Genomic DNA, 23,815 nt, shown 5'->3' with positions numbered 1-23,815 from the left:
CAGGCCACTCTTTACTGATGATTGACAGGTGAGATTGCTGATGACCTCCCTGACCCCCAGTAGCCTGCATCACACCTTTCAGTACTATGAAAACTAGTTATCAAGAAGGAGGCTTCCTGGCTGGGAGAAACTTGGTCTTTCTCTGTGGGTAGTGTCTTCAGTGATAAGGTCTTATCCTCTGATTCTGAGGGTCAATCAAGGTAAATAGCTTGTATTGTTTAGGGTGTCTCCTGGTCAACTCTGTTCAACACCTCAGAGAAAAACATTCTGGACAGTACGTGAAACTGATCAAGCAATGCTTCTGACAGTATACTTTTTAACTTTCAAAATATAGAGAGTAGATTTACTTTGCCCTCCTTGAAGGTGTCCTTTGTAATATATTACCTGCTTTCAAAGAAGTTAAGCAGCCAGATAGGACATATTTAAGGAGCTTCTTGAAGAAAATTATTTCATTTTGGAGGTTCCTCACTTTGAGATCAGCTTGGGCTGCGTGGTGACACCCTGCCTCAAGAAATCACAAGAAAAGAAAAATCAATTTGAAGAGAAAAATTTTCTGTTTCATGCTAATATTCAGATTCTTAAGCATCTTCTGCTTTGTCTTAATATTAAGACTTTTATACTCTAGGATTAAATAATATTTGTTTATAAGTGACAGAATTTTGATGCAAACAAGATTTCTCTTCTTCAGGCTGATGTTTTATGAAACTCGAAGTTGAGCTAAGCTGTTCAAGGATTAGCAAGTATCAACCCCTAAAAAGAAAGTCCCCTGCGAAGTTATAAAACATTCTATCTGCATGGGCCACCCATCTTTTCTTTTCTTAAATCTGTTTCCAGTTTTTATTGGTTCTCTGTGAATTTCACATCAGGCACCACAGTCCCACGCTCTTCATCCCCACCTTCTACACTTGTTCCACACCTCCCCAACAGAGAAAGGAGATCTCATTGTGGAAGCCTTAGTGTACACAGTATGTCCAGAGGACACCCTTTTGTCCACACTGTTTGCTTGCAAATGTTCATTGAAATGACTTGTTCATCTGGTACAAGGCCTCTGGTTTCTGCTACACTATCAATACTGGAAACTCAATGGGACTCCTCTTGGATATCCTGTTGTTGCCCTGTGTCATGGAGATCCTGTAGTTTTGGATCGCTAGGATGGCCTCTTCATATACTCCAGCAGTTCGTTGGTGGGGTAGATGTTGGGGTGGGCCAATTCAAAGTCAGTTCTACTGCGCTGCCCAGGTGAAGTTCTGGTCCACTCTCCTGAGTGCTGCAGCTGGTGAGGGGCAGGGACGGCTCTCCTGTTCTCATGACACCAGAGCCAGGTCTACTGCCTGCTGCAGGAGGCTATGGCTGAGAGGGTGAGAAGGTATCTCTTCTTTATCCTCACCACCACATGAGAGACAAGTGGTAGGGCCAGCTCTCCCAGGCTGGAATTCTTGGAATTCCTCATTTGCAACTCCAGCTATGTTGCGGGCTCTCAAGTGCAGCAACTGGCTAGGGTCAACTCTCCTGTTGTCCACAGGGCCAGCTCTACCCAGGTGAGAGATGGGATCCCTGCACAGTCCTCATACAGTGGTAACAAACCCCTGCTGCTATGAAGCCATAGACTCTGAGAGTTGCACAGACTACCCCACCCTGGTCCTAGGTGGAATCACAAGCTACACACATCAGGCTGTTCCTCACTAACCTTGAGTCTCCTGTTCTGCCTCTCTTCATTGTGCCCATGTCCTTCTGTTCCTTTTCTATTCCATTTCTCCACCATTTCCTTGCTCCTCTTAGTGTTGCCCTAAGTCTCTATATGTCTGGGGTTGATCTCAGGAGTGCTATGTCCTGTTTGTGCATTATGGCAGTAGAGAAGGGTCATCTTGGGCATGTCCACTCCCTTAAGTCTGCACAGACTGGTGACCATCTCAGGCTAACTCCCTTTCTGGGTCCCATAGCCCTGGTCTGGTGGTTGTTTTGGGCTCGCTCCTCACCTGGCTTGCCCAAGTGACCCTTATGAGGGTTAACTGTCTTGTGATCATGCCCATCTGGGGTCTGTGGGGTTCTTCTAGTCTTCAGATTTATCCCTGTTCTGGGAACCTTTCTGGACCTTCCTGTGGCCAGTCGGATGTTCGTCTCATCATAGCTCCCTATTTAGTCACTAGGATACCAGACTGGTGATCCTCTCAGGCTCTCTTTTTTCAGGGAATGTTAAGCTACTAATCATTCAGATGTTCCTAGGTCAGAACACTGAGCACAGACATAGCCTCTCTCCTCACTGCCACCTACTACTGATGTATATATGACACAGCAACCACACCTGAAAAGCCTCAAGCATGTTTTCAATGATTAGAGTATCTGTTAATTTTTAGGGATAGCACCGTGATGGAAGCCATGGGGTTTGAAAGCCATACTCATTTCTCTCAGCCTCAATGCTAGGGGAGATGAGCCTCCCAGCAGTGGTCAGGGGCAGGCCAATTAACCAGGTTGTCAACTAACCTTGAGCAAGGTACCTACCTCAGTTTACGGGTCCAACGTTGTTAGCCATGTTTGATGGCACAGCCTTATTTTTCCCAGCTAGAGAGGCTGAAGCAGGAGACTCATAAACGCAAAACCTGTCTAAGCTGTTAAGTCCGTGACTAGCCCGGGTCCTTTAGTGAGTCCTTGTTTTATAAGAAAAGGTAGTAAGAGAGCTGGGGTTGTGACTCAATGGTGAAGGCGTTTGTGGGGTTTGCCTGAGGTCCTACAGCCAATCACCGGTACCCACTGAAAATCTCAAAGGAAAGGTAAATACAAAGGATATGGGAGTTCTAGTCGGAGGAGTGGAACCCAGCTTGGGTATCCTCTAAGCTGGGCTATGGACTCTAGAGGCAGGAACTTGGCTCATGGCTAAGTCCAACTTCTGTGAGTTCTTCCTAGTAAGAAAAGTACTCAAAATTTACCTGCTGCAATTATATCTGATACCCTTAATCTCAGTTGTGTTTGAGAAAAGCTATTCGTACATAGTGGGAGTGCCAGGGCGTGACATCTATCACCTGGATAAGTTGCTGCTTCTCCCCTCTCTAGTCCTTGATGTTTTTATTCAATTAATTCTTGACTGCACTTTATTCATGTATGCAAATCAACATGCTGATTAGCGAATACTCAAAGAATAAACTTGTTTATATATAAATTGCCAAGTTTTAGGTTGTTATATAAATGATAGTGTTACTTTAAAAAAATATTACCATCTTGAAGACAACTCCTTCCCTCTAAAGTAAACTGGAAAAAAACATTTTGAGCTTACTTCCAGTAACTCAATATATTTTTTAACATTACTATGACACTTTATTGATGAAAATATTGATTATTGCTGAGGTTATAAAGTTTCAGCAATATTTTTGGTCTATTATTTAAGTAAACAAGATTCATGAGGAGGTGTAAGTAGACTTGAAATGAATATTGTTTGGAAGTTCAACTGAATTATTTTAAAGACTCACATCATAAATACCAAGAACAGAAAGTATAATTTGCACAGAGAGTAGGTCTTGGCTAAAAACTATATTTACTCCAACCGTTTGTCTAAAATGTGAGGTGAGATGTTTGGAGAGCAGCCATGTGTGTTCCAGCTCCTTCCAAGATGTGATGTGTGGGTGACCGAGTGTTTCCCCGCTCTGATGGGTTCCTTTGCTTCCGTTCTTGCTACAGAGTGGACTCACCTCTTTACACCTCGCAGCCCAAGAAGATAAAGTGAACGTTGCCGACATTCTCACCAAACACGGGGCTGATCAGGATGCCTACACAAAGGTACAGCAGATCCCTTGGCAACGTTGCCTCCCATTCTGGCTTGGCTGATTCTTGGTTGGTCTCATCCAGGTCAGCTCAGGCCCAAGGTCCTTCTTCTTAAAAGTTCATTCTAAGGTGTAAGCCTTTCTACGGTTCCCTGGGTCTGCTATGAGTCAGATGGGAGTGGCCCCAGGAGCCATCTTAAGATTCCAGTTCTGCAGGGTGCTGCCTACATTCTCACTTTGGCTTTATCTCATGCATACAGGTCCCTGGCTTGGCCTGTACTTGCTCTACTCCATGCCCTTGGTCTTGAGGTGGTTGGGCCTCTCTGTGCTATTGTTTACTTACCCATTCTCTTTGTAATTGTCTTAGTTTCACTTATTTGTATATATAACATATATACAAATTTATATTATATATTTATTTATATGTGCATATTTATGCTTGTATATAATATATTATACATTTGTATATAACATGTTATATTATATTATATTATATATATTTGTATATGTGATATAATAAATTATAGCCATCTTCACTCCTTCCCCTCCCTCTCCTACCGACACCCTTCTTCTCAACCTCCCTCCTCCTTTCCTGCCTCCTTTGTGCCTGAACCACTGAGTTTAATTAGACATACTTGTATGAACATCAGTGGGAAGTTACTCCATAGAGCGAGGGCATTTTATCTATAGCTACACTACTGAAGACAGTGACACTCTGTCCGTAAACAAGTGTTAGTTGCTGATAGTCCCTCTGGATGGGTGGTCCTCATGGGTCCCCACGCTCATTCAGGATGAAATATGGATGACCTCAATCTCACACGAGTTTTATGCAGATAGCACCAGAGAGTGAGTTTACGAGTGTCATGGGTATGTCATGTCAGAAGACATTCTTTGTTGTAACATCTCCCCGTCTTAACCTCTTACACTCTTCCCACCACCTTTTGCCATCTCCATGTATTTGTTCTACCAACGTCTTCCTCCTCCCACTGACATAGCCTATCGTTTTGCACTCCTCAGTTCTTCTTGGTAAGTGAAGTCACCCAAGTGTCTGATCTCCCTTGCTGAAGTAAAGTTCTGTGTGGTTAGGGACTGCTCACCCTGTATTTGCACTCAAAGGATACCGTGGTACAACAACTGAAGCTTCACCTTTGGTTATTAACCGCTAGAAGTTTAACACTTACACTTTGGGATTTGTCATTCACAGCTTGGTTACACACCTTTAATCGTTGCCTGTCACTACGGGAATGTGAAAATGGTCAACTTCCTTCTAAAACAGGGAGCAAACGTCAATGCAAAAACCAAGGTAAAATATACACTCAGTTTCCTTCTTGATAATCAAGCTTATTCTACCGTGGGTGCTACTAGGACCCTCTAATCATAGCTAAGTTGATGTTTATTTTAAATTTAATTTTGGTTTTTGGTTCTTCCAAAGTAATTTTGAAGAAGCAGTATAGGTATAGGGTTTATTATTATTATTATTATTATTATTATTGTTGTTGTTGTTGTTGTTGTTGTTGTTGTTTAGGGCTTTTCATTCTGATAACCTTTGATGGAGATGAGCTTCAGAACTGCTCGTGTTACAAAGTTAAAACAGCTTTGACTTAGCGGTTCACCGTATGGCACATTTGCTCCTCACGGAATCAATAGATGACAAAGCACCCCAGTGCCCTGCCAGACTTCCCCTGCTGTGTGTCAGGTCCTTGGCCCTGTCTCCTAGCCTGGCTTCTCTTCTGTGGAGACACAGCCCACACTGCATATATCCGAGTTTAAACAAGCTGCCTCTTTGGGAATCTTAGTGGACTTCATCATGTGGAATTCTTAGTGACCTGAGTGTGAAAGGCCTGGGCTGAGAGTTCTGAGGGACAAGTCAGAGATGACACGTCCGTCCCTCACAGTAAAAGGACCGACTGAGCTGAGCGGCTAAGAGCATCAGCTCACATTTCAGGGCACACAGGGTGGCTCGAGTTAGAGGAAAGCGTGATGTCCCTGCAGCTCTTGGCTGGTGTGACTTTGCACGGAGGAGTGTTCACATGGTGTGTTTGAATCCACAGAGCAGGAAGGCCTGCCCGCACCTCAGGTCCGCCAGCCTGAGCACATTTGGAGTTTCAGAGCCACCTTTTCAAGATGGCACTAATTAGAACACTCACGGTTTTGTGAAGCAGTGCTTCTTTGTCCTCTTAGAATCAGAGACAATTTGTTTTGTGCAAAAGCATATTCGTAATCTAAGCTCATTTTGTATACTACGAACAGCACTACAACACTTGAGGTTCAAACTTTTGGTCTTGCCCTACGATGGCCATTGTGGTCAGAAACTTCTGATCCGTACAATGCCGTGACACTTTAGTTTGATGCTTATTTAAAAGCTTACATATGGCTTCTTAGGCTTTAGTTCCTAACACCATCATTATTGAGCGAGCTCATACACACAAGTCTCAGCAGGCTAAAATATACAAGTGTACCATGCAGTGCGACATTGGCGGTACCACCAACGGTTTATGTGGTCTCAGTGAGCGTTTGCCCACTGAGATGATTTTAATATTTAGATGTCAAACATTGTACTGGGCCTCTGTGGAATTAGATCTGTGTCAAACAGACATTTCATGAAGAGGGAAAAATTCATTTTAATATTTTAGGTGAACTATATAACATTTGCTGTGACCTTTGGGGCTATATATTTCAGTGGAGTGGATTGTTGAATGCCTCAACAGACAATCTGTTAAGTTTTCCAGAATTTTTCCTCATGGAGTGATACCTTTGCAGAAGGAATTCTATTTTCTTCCTGGTGTTTTATGTGTAACCATAGTTACCAAAGCGATTGTTTAATTGCTTTTCAAATGCAAACATATGTACTGCCTTTAGTCCCCAGTTGCTTGTAAAACTTGGCATAAAGACTGAGAAATGTAAACCTTTAAAAATGAAATCATTATTTGCTTAGAATTCTAATGAAACCCTGTCACATTAGATTGAAACAAACTGGGGAGCTATAGGGAATTAACTTGAGAAAGGGGTTTAAAGTGTAGTTCAAAATGGCAAGTTACTTCATCAGACATACTGCAAGGTGCGACGATTGGAAACGAGGGGACAGCACAGTGTGCTAGCATTTTCATGTAACTCTTACAAGCCGCCCAGATCTTCGCAGAAAATTAGTCCAGTCCTTCTTGACGGATGAAACGTCAGCCACTTCTGTATCACAAGTGAGAGAACAGAAGTGTAAGAGATTTGAAGCTTTGCTCATCCTTAGTAGAGGAACTAGGTCTGAGACCATTGCGCTGATGAGTTGGTGAGACACGTAAGTGTCAAACCAATGTTCATGTAAAATTCTAGCCCTGCTCAAACTTCTGGCAAATACTCCCAGTCACCCCAGCTTCAGGTAAAGGTTAGATTAAATCACACGCAGGGATCACTTTCCAGATCACAGGTATTCTGAGGGGCCAGACTGTTATTTTGCCATGACTACTTATATTTAGCATTATTTATGTATTTGTAGGTAATCTATCTAAGTATACCAGTATATATTGGTTTAGCATATAGACTGTCTTTTATATGCCAAAGTATTTAGCATGTAGAGCATGGTTATTAAATGCTCGGTAACTGAACTAACTTGGGTGATAATGAAGAAGTATGCTTAATTTATTATATAGAACATTATACATAAAATAGGAAGAACTCTTAGGAAAATAAATATCACTTTATCCTTTTCAGGCATCCATGGGTTGCCTGATCTCAGAGCGGGGTCTCTGTAATGACTGCTGGGTACCACGAGGCTCTGCAAATGAACTGTATTCTCAGGGATTTGGAGTTACTTTATTGTAGGGCTCTATAGCCAGAGTCAGACTCCTAATGTGACAGAGTTTCCAACGCCTGACTAGGAAGACACTCACACGTGATTGTGTAACCACACACAGAAAAGCCACTGTGACTGTATAGATGGGGTCTCACAGCACTCATAAATACAATCGGATATTTCATGTTGTCAGAATGATCAAATAAACATGTTGGCCATGAGTTGGCTCTGACACTGGATGAAATGCACACACACGTGCATATTCTTTTAAACAGAATGTAAACAAATGGGTTATTCAGAAGTTACAGCTTTTTACCACAGTGGGCTCTGATACAAATAATTGTCTTCCCCCGGGAACTGTCAAGTAGCCACTGGTTTCCACATAGGATCTGAACCTTCAGGGATTGTGGGGAAATTGGTTAACTCTGTTAACCAATTCAGTTTCAGTTTCACCATCTCATAACGGGGATAAAAATATTTATTTCTGAATCATTTGTTCACCATTCATTTAGTCAACGGCTATATACAAAATACCTTTTACACACCGAGCCCTGCAAGTCATTTCAGAGTGATGAGGAGGATGAGGTCCAGTAGCTGGCACAGATAGAACGCCCAGGAAGCGGCTCCCATCCCACCTTCAGGGATTCTAGTGAGAGTTAATATGAATCCATAACTGACTTGTGCCGCCCGCCAACTGTTAGAGGTCCCTACAAGACTGGTTCACAGTAATCCTAAGAGCACTTCCTTCTAAGTCAGGGCCTTTCATCTCCATGAAATGTTTAGATCGCAGTCAACATTCATTTTGGCTTGTTTTTGGTTTTGTTTTGGCGACAGGGTTTCTCTGTAAACCAGGCTGAGCTGAATCTGACAGGAGATCTGCCTGTCTCTGCCTCCTGAGTGCTGGGATTAAGGATGTGTACCACCACACCCAGCTCATTATTCTGGTTTTTAAAGACACATTTTATTGGGGCAGGGCATCGGGGATTCCAATCAAGTTTTCAACTCTAAAGTTTACACATATAGGCTTTTATCACTGAAGCCCGCTCCTGAGTTGAGCACGAGACTCGATTCTCTTTCCCTGTTGTAGATAAGGAACAGCAGCCTTCAGCTCCACAGCACCTCAGTCTTCCTCTTTCCTAAGGGATTATATCATGGCTGCATTGTTCTTCCTCGTTTTAAATCTTCCCTCGGCATGAGCATTTTAAATGCCAATAAGTTAAAATATAATAAGAGTTACAATTTGGAGCCTGTTTATCTCGTGTTTCACAGTCCGACATAAGGTGCGAGGGGGTGTTGGCTGCTGACAAATGGGTTGCTGGGAAAATTGTGCTCTAAATAAACAATGAGGTCCTTGATGGGTTTGCTGTAAATAAGACAGGAGAGCTAAAACTGAAGGCTAACCTAATTTTCTTCTCCTTCTGCAAATCGGTGCCGTCGTTGTGATCCACAGAATGGCTATACACCTTTGCACCAAGCTGCCCAGCAGGGACACACACACATCATTAATGTGCTGCTCCAGCACGGGGCCAAACCTAATGCTACCACTGCGGTAAGGAGCTCATGTGGCTCTTCCTTCTGCTCCCCTCCTCTTCCTCCTCCTTCTCCTCCCCCCTACTCCTCGCCTCCTCTTCCTTCTCTTCTTTCTCTTCCTCCTCCTCCTCCTCCCCCTCTCCTCCTCCTCTTCCTCCTCCTCTTCCTCCTCCTCTTCCTCTTCCTCCTCCTCCCCTACTCCTCCTCCTCCCCCTACTCCTCCTCCTCCCCCTACTCCTCCTCCTCCCCCTACTCCTCCTCCTCCCCCCTACTCCTCCTCTCCTCCTCTTCCTTCTCTTCTTTCTCTTCCTCTTCCTCCTCCCCCTCTCCTCCCCCTCCTTCTCCTCCTCCTCCTCCTCCCCTCCTCCTCCTCCTCTCTTGCCCTGGTGTTTTATGGGCAGAGATTAAATGTGGCACACTCGCCTTGAACGAACTCTTGGACTATGGAAAGCCCCAGATTTTGGGGGGAAAACTCCTTTCTAGAAGTCCGTGATTTCTGGAGTGCTTGCTGGGAAGGAACTCAGTTGGCTCCCCCTGGGAATGGGGCCCTCCTCTCAGGCTGCTGGAAAGGTTTTGCTTACAGCTGGCTCTCAGATGTGAGAGCATTTCCACCCCTCCCTCCTTGCCTTCTTAAGGGAGCCCAGTTTCTGAGCCACTGGCTTGGAACTGCCTCTTTGGGACTTGGAGCCATTGAAATGTAAACTAAGCGGTGTAATTAAACAAACGGGGTCCCCAGTGGCCTGGGCTGGCTGCAGCCAGAATGGCTAGCTTGCACAGTTTTTGCAGCACCGGAGCTCCTGCAGCGCAGAGGCTAACTCTGTCACTGGGTCCCCATGGTAACATCTTACCTGCAGCAGATGGCCTGACTCTCCTTGGTGAGTGAATGTACCAGGTCCTCCCTACCAGTTTTGGCAGATGCCACCCTCAGTTTGAAAGGTGGCTTTGGAAGGCTAGGGTAGCATTTAGAGCTGCTCAACAACCCCAGAGTTAAAGCATCAAGTGCTTCTTATTAGAAAGGGCAGGCAGATGCAAGCTTGTTGTGTTACCATGGTGACCCGGGCTATAGTCTAAAGAAGCTACAAAGAGAGATTTAGATGTAACAGTAAAAACTAGTGATTTTCCCGAGCTGCGCCTTGTTTTGGAAGGAAGTGCTGGCTCATGCAACGCCGCGGGTGAGCTCACTGGTCCCGCCTAGCCTTTCTCACTCTCTTCCCGCTCTCCTCTCTCTCTCTCTCTCTCTTCAGAATGGTAACACAGCCCTGGCGATTGCTAAGCGGCTGGGCTACATCTCCGTGGTTGACACCCTGAAGGTTGTGACTGAAGAGGTCACCACCACTACCACGGTGAGTACCGAGACAGCTGATCTGCTTGGTCCCGTCCTCTTGGTTTTCCCGCCACATACTTTGCGGCTTCACTGTGGAACTTCCTTTGCTGGATGCGTTGTGGAGCGGACTCAGGAATGTGCAGCTGCACCTGCATTCGTTGTGAGGTGTGAGGTGTGAGGGCTCTGTCTCTTACTCACTATAATTTCAAACAAAATGTATGAGTGTAGCTTTATAACTGTAGAAAAGTACTCTCTCCCTGGCGGCTTTTTCTCCCCCATCTCGTTCCTCTAACTGTGTGTGACACCTACCGTTGGCAGAGAGGTACCACACTCTGCAGCCAACCTGAACTTGGCCCAGAGGTGAGGTGGCATCTGAAAAGACGCCCTGACTAGTCGAACGCACTTCTGCACACAACGAGGCGTCCTTAGATTGCTTCTTCTCCTCCTTATGCATGATGATTCTTTTGGAATACGAAAAGAAAATTGCAGACGTCTAGTGTACGCCTGAAATCCTCTATCTCCACGGCTTTCAGCTGCCTATTGATCTTTGAGGAGGCAGTGTTCATGATCATTGGCCTTTGCCAGAAAGTGTCCCAAGAGCCAACCCGAGGCGTTCTAATCTTTGCATAGGCTCCAGGGAGAATTTTTATTTTTTTTTAACTTTAGCTTAAGCATGGATTCTATGGACAATGGCTTTTAAAATTTATCTCTGTAGAGAAACAACAAAACACGAGATGTTCTGTGGAAACAATAAAACCGTAAATCAACAACGAAGTATTCAGAATAAGGTTCTAGTAAATGGTCCCAGCTAGGACTGCTGCACGCAGTGTTTGGGAACACTTGATTCTTTCAGTCGATGGGAGGGAAAGGAGAGGAATTTTGTGTCATAGGCTAACGGAGAGTCCCTGCTGACAGCCATTGAAGCAGACGGAATACAGTTGATATGACATGCAGTTTTAAATAGTGTGGAGTATGAATAATGAATGAGCTACACAATATTGACTGGACTTCTGGAGGGAGGCAGCTGACTGCTCATTTCCCAAGCAGTCCCGTCGCCTTTAGCCAGCACACACAGTAGGCTTAAAGATCTGAAGTATAGATTTGGTAAATTATATACAAGAAAAGTATCGTCGATGTTCATCACCCTACTTTTGGGGTCATTATATACGGCTGGAGATTTTTTAAATTGAAATTATATTCTGTTTAAACATTTTAAATCCATTCAGGAAAAAAGCTCAGGCTTCTGCAATGTCATGCAGTGCTATGGTATACGTTTCTGTTATGTGTCGCTTAAATGGAGATAAATGTGTCCCATCTCCTCAAACCTTCATTTTCTTGTGGTAAGAATATTCCACATCTTCCCGTATGGCTGAGTCTTGCTTTAAAAATAGGTTTTGTTTTTGTTTTTTGTTTTGTTTTGTAAGAGGAATGTCTTCATACGAAGACCTACCTGGCTACATCACCTCAGAATAACATGTACAGCACAAAGAAAACAAGGCTTTAGTGGCAAGCTTGGCTGGGCATTTGTATTGTCAGAAATCTTGGGTCCTTTGTTTTTGTTTTTTGTGTCTTTTTTTGATCTACTTTATTACTTTTTCCACACTGGGAATCATGGGCCTGTGTTTTTACTGAACTGCGGCTAGATGGCAGCCTGCGCCTCTTTCCCTCTCTTGGCCTTATTCTCCTCATTCATTTTGCTAAGTAACATTTCTTCTTTACTGGAGGAAGGGTGTGAGAGTCGTCTGTGTTACATGCTGAAAAGCATCAGTAGTTCTAACATAGCTCCTCTCCACAAGTGAAAGTGGGGGGAGTGGGGGGGAAGACACCGAGGAAAAATATATTCTTTTTTGTTTAAGCATCAACATCATGCGAAACTTCACATCTTATTTCCAAGATTTGAGGTGCATGAGTATGAATCAGAACAAATGATCTTAGACATAAAGACACGTGTTTCAAAACAGAAGCAGCTAGTGCTTCATTTAAACATTCTAATTACAAGGCTGGGAGATGGCTCGGTGGCTAGTGCACTTGCCTTACAAGTGTGAGAACTAAATTTGGACCCCCCAGAACTCATATAATGCTAATACATTATACGTCTGGTGCTCCTCTGATAGGATTGGAGGTGGAGGCAGGAGGATTTCTGGAAGCTGGAGGGCCGGCTAACATGGGGTTCACAGCAGCAAACAATGAGGTTCTATCTCAAACAAGGTGGGAAGTTAAGACCGATAACCCCAGAATATCCTCTAGGTACCTTGGTGTGTATTGTGCAATTACACAGGTGAAATGCATCCCCCAACACACACGCATGATGATTGTTTTTTGAAAAAAATGAGCAAGCTATCTGGTGGCTTGTCAGAAATTAACTACACAGGACTGGCATGGAAGGTTCTGTCTCCAATGGTTAGCTCAAATACAAGACAACTGCTTTTAGAACATCTTAAGAGCTCTCGCGTTTTAGTTATTTATATTTCATTACATTTTATTCTTTACTACATTATTGTTTATGATCATTTTAATGCTGAGCATTATTTGGAAATAAAACCCACTATTCTTAGAATTTATATTTCTAGGCGAAAAAGCCAGTAAGCCATAAATAACAGACAGAATATCAGCTTTCAGCTAAGGTGTATCACTTACATCGACTAAACCATCTTCCCCACAATCTGCTTCATATAAAAGGCTTGCCTTAGCGGTGCCATGGGCTCTTGCTGTTGTTGTATGCATATGAGTATTTTGCTTGCATGTATAGTCATATGTGCAGTCATGTGTGCAGGCCAGTTACCCACAGGAGGCACTAAACCCTCTGGAACTGGAATGTTGTGAGCCATCATGCGGGTGCTGGGAATTGAACCCAGGTCCTCGGGAATAGCAGCCAGTGCTCTGACCTACGGGGCCATCTTGCCATCCCAATGGCTAACTGTTTTGATCCTGCTCTATCTTTCTTTCCTGGTTCCCTTATTGGGCTCCTGATAGAATCGCAGGTTTGGTTCGAGATGTGGAATTTAAAGCTGGAAAGCATGGATGGGTCCTCTTCCTACAGCGCACTTCCCTTTGGGGTGTGTGTGCACTCTTGTTTTTTTCTCCATAGTTTCTTCTCTCCGAAGGGTGCTATCCGTGATACCCAGATGATTAATATGGAAGATTAGTAGTGCGCTGGATGTAGGAGACACATCTGGAATTCAGTTCAGACTTCTGGATCACAAAGGCTAACCGTGCCCATATAATTAATCTTGATTTTGCTGAAAAGCTGCTTAGTCGAAATTTTGTGAAAGAAATGATTCCTACCCTGTTTTCAACCAAACACCACCCAAGAAGTATACTTTCTTGGTTTCAGCTGGTATGTCATATTTAAGGTCATTTTCTAAAGTTTACCGATTTACAGGGAAACAACAAACGCCAGCGCCATAAGATAGCGAGCGTTGCAAGGATTTCATAATGAAGTCTAGAGAATCAAATGGTCCATGGTGAGGTTACCATTAAACAGAGTCGTTAAATTATAGCCGCATAAGCGATGGACACAGCTCCTGTCGCTGGCATTTAGAGGGAGTGCCACTTGTGCAGCCACATGAGTTCCCTTGAAGAAAAGAAACTTCTCTCCCAAGTTCTTTACCCCAGAGTATGAATGCAGGCTTTGTGTGAGGGCAGAGCGAGGCAGTGGATTGTAAGGGAGAACTGGTGCGGCCCAGATTGCCCAGGCTCTGTGGAATCGTGGCTTGTTTCCTTAACCTTGGCTTTTCTAAATTTACACTGAGAGACACAGCAGGGGAGGTGAGGCAGTCCAGCATTGTCTTCAGATGAATCCCTGTAAGTTTGCCAGAATGGGGGCACATTCCCAGCAGCAATCGCCAACAACCACGGTCTACTAAGATTGGAAAAATGACTTGTACTTCCCTGTAATCCACTATCATCAACTACTTTTTATTGTTTATGTAGTTTTAAAATAATTTATTATGTGACAAATAATTATTGCTAAGTAGAACACAACTTATTCAGTAAGTTACCCAAAGTTACCACACATAAACCATAGAAAATATACAACCCTTTAATCATTAGGGAAGGTTTTCTTAAATCAATAAAGAACATGTAAATTCCACTTTCTAATTTGATTTGATACTATGTCTGTTCAAGGAGTCATCAGAATAAATGTGCAATGAATTCGGGTGATGTCATTTGACATCGTTCCATTGCCATTCTTTTTTTCGTGAATGTAGTTCCTTGTTCAGGTGGCTAAATTGTGATCTTTGTGCAAACACCATCAACATTCCCTGTATGTGTGTATATAGTTTATAACACGTAGGTAACTTATCGGGGCTGAAGAGATAGCCCAGTGGCTATCACTTGCTATCCTTGGAAAGGACCCCAAATTCTGTTCCCAGTACCCACACGGCAGTTGACAACTGCCTATAGCCCAGGTCCAGTGGAGCTGAAGCCCTCTGTGGCATCCTTAGGTTCCACACATGCATGTAATGTATTTGCATACACGAATGCAAACATTCATACACATCAAAAACCTTTAAAAGTGTTTTATACATTCATACATTCTGTATGTTTTTGTAAAGAAACACAACTCTTACATTTTTCTGATGTATTTTGTTTCCAAATCGTAATTGTCTCACCCACAACTAAATGGGTAACAGTTTTTTGGGGAGACACATCTATGTTGAAACTTTTTAGAGTATTTAGTTTTTATAGAAAGCCACTTATGCACATGCTATTTTATCTATTTAGAAAAGTTGTATTAACAAATGTGACTGACATTAAAGTAAAGGTGTGTAGCCTGCAGGTGACCTGATGACAGCTAAAGGGTGAGGGTTTGGAAAGGTCACATGGTGGCTTGGGAAATTTGTGAATAAAACTAATTGGCAGGTTGGGGATGGGCTGGGGTGGGGTGGTGGCTGACTAAGTCCAGTCAGTTAAGCAGACAGTTTTCCACACACATAGGGAAAACCAGATATTATCCTGTATTTATAAAATGCCATGATAACAGTTTATATTTTATATGCTTTCTCATATCATGATGAGTAAGTCATTGTCTGACTTAATTTTAGCTCATTAATCTTGTGATAGCATATGCCCTGTTTTTAACTTTTAAAGTAGTTTCCTATCTTGACCCTAATGTCTTGGATTCTGCAGCAAGGAGAAGTGCATGATCCTGGAATTATAGCTTTGTTCTCTATATACTGTTCAAGTGCAAATGTTTAAAATAATATGTATATTTCAGGATATTTTCTTTCAAAAAAATTGTATATTACATCTAATTACATTACTCACGAGTAGGAAGATTTATTTATGCAGTCCAGGAGGCTTTGCTGTTGCCCTGTGAAGTTTGGAAGCACTTCAACTTCAAACGCATGCTGCAGATTGCATTTTACATCAAGGGGCACTGCGAATGTTCAAAAAAATATCTGTGAGCAAAATGGTTCCTGTGTGCTGCTTTCGATCTTGTCATATACATTTTCTTATATGAAGGATAGCATATAAGAAAATCCTGCAAGAACAAAGCGAGTATACTCACAGGCTACCGGCATCTGAAAAGGGACATAGGCTGTTACACAGATATTTACTCTCAAATGGAGACGCATCTTCTTGTGGAAATAGTTTGCCTTGCAAGTTGCAGTTAATTATTCTAGAACATTTTCACAGAACAACCGAGTCCCTGTTTAGTCAAATACAATAGACATAGTCACATTATTAAATCATTTTATTTACATTTAGATAAAGTGTTTCAGAAAAGTATAATAGGATGTGTTACAGTGTGGCAGTCTCCTTAAGGCTAAAACTATGAGCCTCCAATTGAGTTGCATAATGTAACTAAGTGAGATGTTTTCTCCCTGAGATTAGATCTAACTCTATAACTCTGGCTGTCCTAGAACTCACTTTCTAGACCAGGCTAGTCTTGAACTAAATAGGATTTTTTTTAAAGTACTCTTAGCTGGATCCTAGACTCATAATACAGACTTATTAGTATAAGACTCTAGCAGCAGAATTTTGTAAGTGTGTTTGTGTGTGTGTGTGTGTGTGTGTGTGTGTGTGTACAATGGAAGGTCAGAGGTCCATATGTGCAGTGTCTTCCTCAGTCACTATCTGTCTTAGGTTTTCAGGCAGGAATTCCTTGAACCTGAGCTTTTGGGATCCGCCTGTGTTCCCAGCTCTGGCATTTCAAGTGTGTACTCTGCACTGGGTTTTACTGGGTACCAGAGATCTGAACTCAGATCCTCATGGTTCCGCAGCAGGCATTTTACCGAGTCGTGTTTTCTGCGCCAAGCAGTAATATTTTAAAAATGCTTTTCATAATTCTAATGTACGGCTAGAGATGAATCTATGATATATAGTTTATAATTTAACTGAGTTAAAATTATGACTCAAACTGGAAATGCTCAACTAATAATAGAATCCTGTATTGTAAAAGTCCTTTAAATTTGTTCATTTCACAGATACTTAGCTGCTATCTAATCTTGGTGAGATCATTGGATCTTGGCTTTCTCTTTCTTGCAGCATTTATTTAGTTTTCTTTCATTAAATCAATATCTGTGGTCTTACGTAAACATCCCAAGAGTCATATAGGCAGGCTAGACTTATTAATTTGAGCTTCAATTGTGCCTTTACGTATACACTATGAGATTCTCTGGTGGCCTTTTACTTTCTACATTGTCTTTAAATGAACATTCCACTCAAAACCTGCTTTGTCACTTGGTGAATTTTAAGTGGATTTTAACATAATCTTATTACATATATACATATATATATGTACATATACACATACACATACACATACACATACACATACACATACACATACATATACATATACACATACTTATACATATACATATATATGCATGTCCTGGGCTTGATCACCAGTACCTCTTATACAAACTATTCTGGTGCACATGTGGAATCTAGGCCCTTGGAGGATAAAGATAGAATGGTCAGAGTTACAGGGTTGTCCATAGCAAGTTTATGGATTTGAGGCCAGTCTGAGATACATGATACTCTCAGAATAATAATGGAGAAAAGGCCTGTTCAAGTGTACAAAACACTGTGGTGTTGTATGATCAGCATGGCATGTCATGCAGATCTTACACTTTTTCCCCATTTGACTGACATTTTGTATCCACTGAGCAGGAGCCCACATCTCTCTTACCTGTGCTCAACCTCTGGTAACCATGATTCTACTTTCTGTTTCACGATTTGGACTTTTAAACAATTTCTCCAATTAGTGAAGTCACATGACAGTCGTCTCTCTGTGCCAAGCTTTTCTTCTTCTCCCCCCCCTCCCTCTCTCTCTCTCTCTCTCTCTCTCTCTCTCTGACATCACTGTGGTATGTTTGGAGTTCCTTTCTGCACAAGTGACTAACAACTTCTGGGGCCTTTCATTGCTAAGGTGAATGTAATTTTCAACTACAATAACCAGCTTTTCAAGATGATGCTTATTGACTTCTAGCCTGTTCTGAGGACTGCTCTCCATGCTCCTGTATGAGCATTTGTAAGAGTTTTATGGAGCATTAGTCAGTTTCAACAAGGAAACTGAGGCATAGCCAATTTAACGGTCTCATCGAGGCCTTGCAGCTCATGAGATGAGGTTACAAATGGAAGCCAGGTAGCCAGAGGAGCCTGGTGCCTCAACTTCTTACCCCACATCAGGGATGGAATGCTTTGCAGTTGGCCACTCAGGAGAGCACTGTAGAAAACCAGTAAGCAGTAAACTGCAACCGTAGGCTGTGGACACTACAAAGAAGACTTACTCTCTACTGCTGGTCCTGTAAGCCCTGCAGACACGCGTCCCATATAGTTCCCATAGCCTACCTTGTTTATAGCATCTTTCTGATGGCTTTGCTTTTAATATGTTGCATGTTTATTGACTCATTGTAAAGTTTTTCTGGAAACGTCATTTAGTTCATCTTAGGGAAGTCTTGAAGTCATTAGTTCGGTTTCCTAGTATGCCTAATTACTAGCGCTGTTACTAAAGACTTGATTTTCCAAATGGGAACTAACAGTAATGAATCTGCTCTTGTACGATGTTCCTGGAGCCATCGGTCATTTATCTTCAGGAAGAACAAAGGAGTTTTCATGAAAGAGAGTAAGTTTCCAACGTCCGTGTGGATGAGATGGGGTGGTTGAGGTCTGAAGACTGGCTCCTGCTATAGACAGGGGTCGCCTCTGCTCATCTTCTGTCTGGTTTTATTTTTAACTTTGCAATGAATGATTTTTGTCTTCCTAGACTATCACGGAAAAACATAAGCTAAATGTTCCTGAGACAATGACGGAAGTTCTGGATGTTTCTGATGAAGAGGGTGAGTGAGTCTTTCCCCTGATCTTTTTGTGACAGCAGCTGCCATCTTGTTACACAAGGGAACTAAAATTTCTTTAGGGACAAAGCTGGTGGTATGGATGGCAGCATCTTAACATTTAAAACCCAGTTGCGATCTTTACTCCACTAAATTTACTTTTGTCATTGAAAGAATAGGCAAGTCAGCTCTCTGGGTCTCTGCCATTATTACCTTTAATCTCTAATAACTAGTAAGATGGGGAACAAAGAAAGAAACTTGAAATCAGCCCTGTGCTAAAAGGAGCTGGCTGATATTTTAGTCATTATTAATACATATACTAATTATACCAAAACATTTCATACTCGTGTGCCTTGAAAACATTTAAAACATTCTTCACTGACGGTGTATTAAGACGTCTCTGCTTGGTACAAATGTCAGAATATATATTAAACCCAGAAAGGACTTAGAAGGCATTAAAGGACCTCAGCACCAAACAGTGCAACGACAGCATGGCTAAGCCATCCTTTGTGCCCGGAAAGATCTGCACTTTCATGATGGTGCGAAAGTTGATAAAAATTACCCAAGCTAGTGGATCTAAACCTTCCTAATGCTAAGACCCTTTAATACAGTTCCTCGTGTGGAGGTGACGCCCAACCATAAAATTATTTTTATTGCTACTTTCTAACTGCAATTTTGCTACTGTCATGAACCATAATATAAATATCTTATATGCAGGATATCTGATATGAGACCACCAAAGGAGTTGTGTCCCACAGGTTGAGAACTGCTCATCTAGACAGTTGATTTCAAAGCCCTGAGAAAGTTTGTTTTTCCAAAACATGTGGGGGGGGGATGGCTGGGGTAGGATAAGAATCCATTATGCTTGGCACAGAAAGGTTCTTTTCTGCCTCTTTCAGTGACTTTTCTTTGTTCTATATTTTTGAATTTTCCTGTGTTATTTTCCTTGAAAACAAAGAGGAACAACATCACCAACAAAAGTCACCTTCCCTAAGTTTACAGAGGCACCACATAGAGTATGCAAGCTTCTGTAGCAAAGCCAGTGTGTGGGGATCGGAAAACCATTGCACGGGGACATGCAAAACACATGCATACCTTTGCAAAATCATTGCCACGACGGTGTCCTTGGGCCTGATAGTAAGAGACTCCATAGAAAATATTAAATTAACTTTAGATTCTTTGACGTGAAATCTTATTCTTAGTCTTACTTGGAATCAGTTGGAACCAGTCTGTCTTTTTATTGGCCATACGCACTGAGCTGTGTCAGTGTGCATAAGAATTATGACAAGAGTAAACCAATGTTGGATCGGTGTGTTATGATGAGTAATCTTTAAAAGTCCTGCCAAAGGCTGCGATTTTGAGTATTTATTATGAGTGTGCATTGTGTGCATCGTGTTCTAGTATTTGCTAGCCCAGTTCCAATATCCACACTACAATGTGCACACCTCGGCTTTGGTGGGCTTGTCTTTCTGACTCTCATCCATGTGTTGTATAGCTCTTAAGCAGTTCGGCGACCACTTTATTGATGGGGAAGCGCTTAGTGACTCAGGTACCATTAGAAGGACGCGGAGTGATCGCTTTTCTCTGCTTTAGCTTTCCTTAGCTTAATAGACGCCGCTTGTAGAAGTCTTCCATCTTTTTGCTTGATACTAACATTTCTTTGGAAATAGCTTGTGCAATGTGGGTGGAATTGTGCGTGTGTGCATTTGATTATTTGATGTGTGCATTTTATTAACTTGTAAGTTTAGAGCCATGATTTGCTTATTCTGGCAACAATTTAGCAGTGGTTGTGGAAACCTACTAAACAAAATTGTTATTTCCTTCTAGGAATATTGTAAAAATGTTTGTTTCCTTAGAGGATTTTATTTGTTTGTTTGTTTTAGAATAGGGACTTTGGGGAAAAGCAGTTCTTTAATGCTGAAATGGATTTAATTAGTTACTATCTACACTTTCAGCTAAGACTACTTGAAGTGAATGCTTACACTACCCTTCTTAAATTAGAAGCCAGGTATGGTAGCATGTATCTGTAGTCACGATTACTTAGGAGGTAGAGGCAGGAGGATAAGTCAGAACAGACAATGAAGGTCACCCTGGGCAGGGCATGGGGGTACATGCCTTTACTCCCAGTACTCAGGAATACTTGCAGGTAGGTGGATCTTTGCTAGTTTGAGGCCAGCCTGGTCTATGTAGTTTGTTCCAGGACAGCCAGATTCATGCTATGTAGATAGAATCTGTCTCAAAAGAAAAATAAAATAAGTAAGGTCAGCCTCAGCAAATAATAATTAGAAGTGGTAATGTAATTATGTTCTAAAAGATAGTCAAGAATAGAAGTAAGTTAACCACTAAATACCTTTTAAAAATTATCCAGGGAGGAAAGCACTGGGTGTGAGGAGATGGCCTGGTGTGTAATAATGTACCCTTTTAAATGGTTTACCTATGTGTGTCTGTTGAGTCTGTGTGCAACACTTGCATGCAGTACCTACAGAGGCCAGAAGAGGGCATCAGGTCTCCCCATTTTTCAATAGCAAGGGCAAGGAAGGGCTCAGTGACATTTCAGAGAGTCTCTATCCAAGCATCATAGAGGTTAGTAAGACAGATAACCCTTGTGACCACACTATTTGATCTTAACTTATCCCCATATTTTTGATATCTGTGTTCCACAGAGTCCTGGCATGGCTTATATAACAGTCATGTCATGTAGAATTTTGTAGTTTTAGATTACCAAAATCAATTTTTCTTAAAACAAGAACAAACTGTAGTATGCTGATGACTTACAGTCCCTTGGAAGGAGCTGCCCAGAAATGTCGAGAAAAACTGGAAATACAACAAAAAATGTACTCATCTGAGAGTCATCTATTAAATGAATACATCTGTAATATAGGAAGGCATTGTTCCAAGTACAGGAAACAACAAGGAAACTCACATTAAGATTTTTATACAATATAGGAAAAAAGTTGTGTCTGACTGCTTTATACCAGATAAGTTAATAACAGAGTGTATGTCAGTGAACAATTATTATGTAACAGCAAAGTTCTTCCCAAGTTGAACAGAATTCTGTGCATGCGAATAAGAGCTAATGACCGAGCCAGCTCAGTCAGTCAGGTTCTCCACAGCAGGAGAGAAGAGTAAAAAGAAAAATGACAATTAGACAACACTGTAATGTGACCAGTTCTGAGGCTGAAGCGGGTTTATTATTTTCTCTCCAGGCTGCTTTATACCACTTTAATTACATGTAAAATAATAAGATCACTTCTCAGTTAAGGAACAAGGAAGGCAATAAACAAAATCCTGTAAGCACCTTTCTAGGGGCTGGTCAGGTTGACCAAGACAGAAGGATGCCTCACCTGAGCCTGCTCTGAGCTTTGCATTAACTCAAATGTAAATGTTCTTGATCTGAGCCTATTTCCTGAGTACTGGCCCCAAGTCAGATTCCCTGCCTTGAGCTTACTTCTTTGTCCTGGCCCCATGTCAAATTTCCACAAAGTTTCTGGAAGTGGCTCCCAAAAGCTCTCCACAAGCTAATGTTCTTAATTCAGGATGTTATTTTAAAACAGACTGCTGAGCAAGTAAGAGTGCTTAACCGCTAGCAGTGGACCTGGGTTTGATTCCCAGAACCCACATGGTGGCACACAACTATTATAAACCTAGTTCTAGGGCATCTGGCAGTCACACACATGGATCCAACAGGCATACATGCATGCAGGCAAAACATTCATACAGATGATAGATAGATAGATAGATAGATAGATAGATAGATAGATAGATAGTAGATAGATAGATAGATAGATAGATAGATAGGCAGGCAGGCAGGCAGGCAGGCAGACAGACAGACAGACAGACAGGTAGATAGATAGATAGATAGATAGATAGATAGATAGATAGATAGATAGATAGATAGATAGATTGAAAGATAGGAAAAGAAACCCCTCATCTCTCCCATCCCCCTCTCTAAAAGCATGGAGACAATTATCTATACAAGTGGCTCATGCAGAAAGTTTGTCAAGAAGCATATTGGGAGATGCAGTGAACAAATAAGAAACATGGTATTTTCTCATGCTAAATGTGAGGTACTTATCGAAAATCCAGGTGCAGAATTCTTGGAGGAGGCTGAAAAATGTATTTGGAATGGATCCAGCTTTGGACACAGTATATTATATGAGGTCCTTGGAGTTTTAATAATGTGTGGGAAATGGGACATAGCAGGAGTCATATAGGAATACCACCATTTCAGACAAAGGAACCTGAAAAGACTCAAAGTAATAGGGAAAAGACTAGGAGAGATTCTGTCAGATGTCAAGGAGGCTGTTTATCAAAGAAGTCACCTCTTGGTCATCGTTTAATTACTAAAAATCAACCAACAATATCAAGGGTCTGGTTATGACAGGAAGTTTGATTATAAAATGAAGAGAAGACCGAGAATTTACATTTAAAAATGCCTAAGACTGACTAAAGAAAGGTTAGGGATTTACTGTAGGGAGGGAGAGTCCTTCATGGGGCTGATGGCAGAGGAGCTAAAGACAAGACTCTAGACCATGTTTTCAAGAAGATGGGAGGCATAAGCTTCTAGGAATAGACGTAGATAACTATAAACCTCCTCTAACCCTTCTCATACATACTTTCCATCACTCACTGTTGACACACAGTCCTGAACAATGGTATTTTTATGTACAACTAACTTGGAGAGAAATTATATACATTATCAAGAGGATTTGGCCTGAGACAAGTGTCACTCCTATTAATAACAGACTAGGTTCTGGACACTGTTACTCGTTTTGCAGACTTGAATTCTTTGGGTCATAATCATGACATCATGATCTAGTACATCATGGATGTCTCCAAAACTCTGAAGCCTCACTTGTAATAAGCCAAACATAGCAGCTGTTCTCAGAAAAAAAGATCAAAAGAGACAGAGAATGGGGGAGAATCTTAAGGATAGCCACCTCCTCGTGAGCTCAGTGTGATTAGAGGGTTTTAAATGCTGAATTGGCTTGCTAGTCTTTTAAAAAGGATATATTTCATTTTAAATATATTGCTCAGATGGCTCTCTCTCTCCCTCTTTGTGACACAAATCCATGAACAGCAGAGAGGAAGTCTGGGACTGTGTTCACTCCCAGGTTATGCTGCTGGATCCAGCTAT

The 23,815-nt window shown here is 41.9% G+C and overlaps 1 protein-coding gene and 1 non-coding gene across 52 annotated transcripts in view; one reads left to right on the top strand and one right to left on the bottom strand.

Moving 5' to 3' along the window:
- Positions 1-23,815, top strand: part of Ank2 (ankyrin 2) — a 575,390-nt gene that overhangs the window by 488,196 nt on the left and 63,379 nt on the right. For 41 of the 51 annotated variants that reach the window (NM_001427159.1, XM_087627856.1, XM_087627853.1 and 38 more), the window contains 5 exon segments: positions 3,670-3,768; positions 4,957-5,055; positions 8,987-9,085; positions 10,311-10,409; positions 18,612-18,684. In NM_001427159.1, coding sequence (NP_001414088.1) covers positions 3,670-3,768; positions 4,957-5,055; positions 8,987-9,085; positions 10,311-10,409; positions 18,612-18,684 — 469 coding nt within the window. 51 annotated transcript variants of the gene reach the window in all.
- Positions 2,190-2,321, bottom strand: LOC120101321 (small nucleolar RNA SNORA17). Its single transcript, XR_015679431.1, has one exon. It is a non-coding gene; the product is annotated as a small nucleolar RNA SNORA17 (small nucleolar RNA).

The sequence above is a fragment of the Rattus norvegicus genome, chromosome 2, assembly GCF_021556685.1.
Source record: "Rattus norvegicus strain SHRSP/BbbUtx chromosome 2, alternate assembly SHRSP_T2T, whole genome shotgun sequence".
In the NCBI taxonomy this organism is placed as follows: Eukaryota; Metazoa; Chordata; class Mammalia; order Rodentia; family Muridae; genus Rattus; species Rattus norvegicus.
The sequence above is the reverse complement of the archived record's forward strand: the minus strand, read 5'-3'. Positions and strand labels throughout refer to the sequence as shown.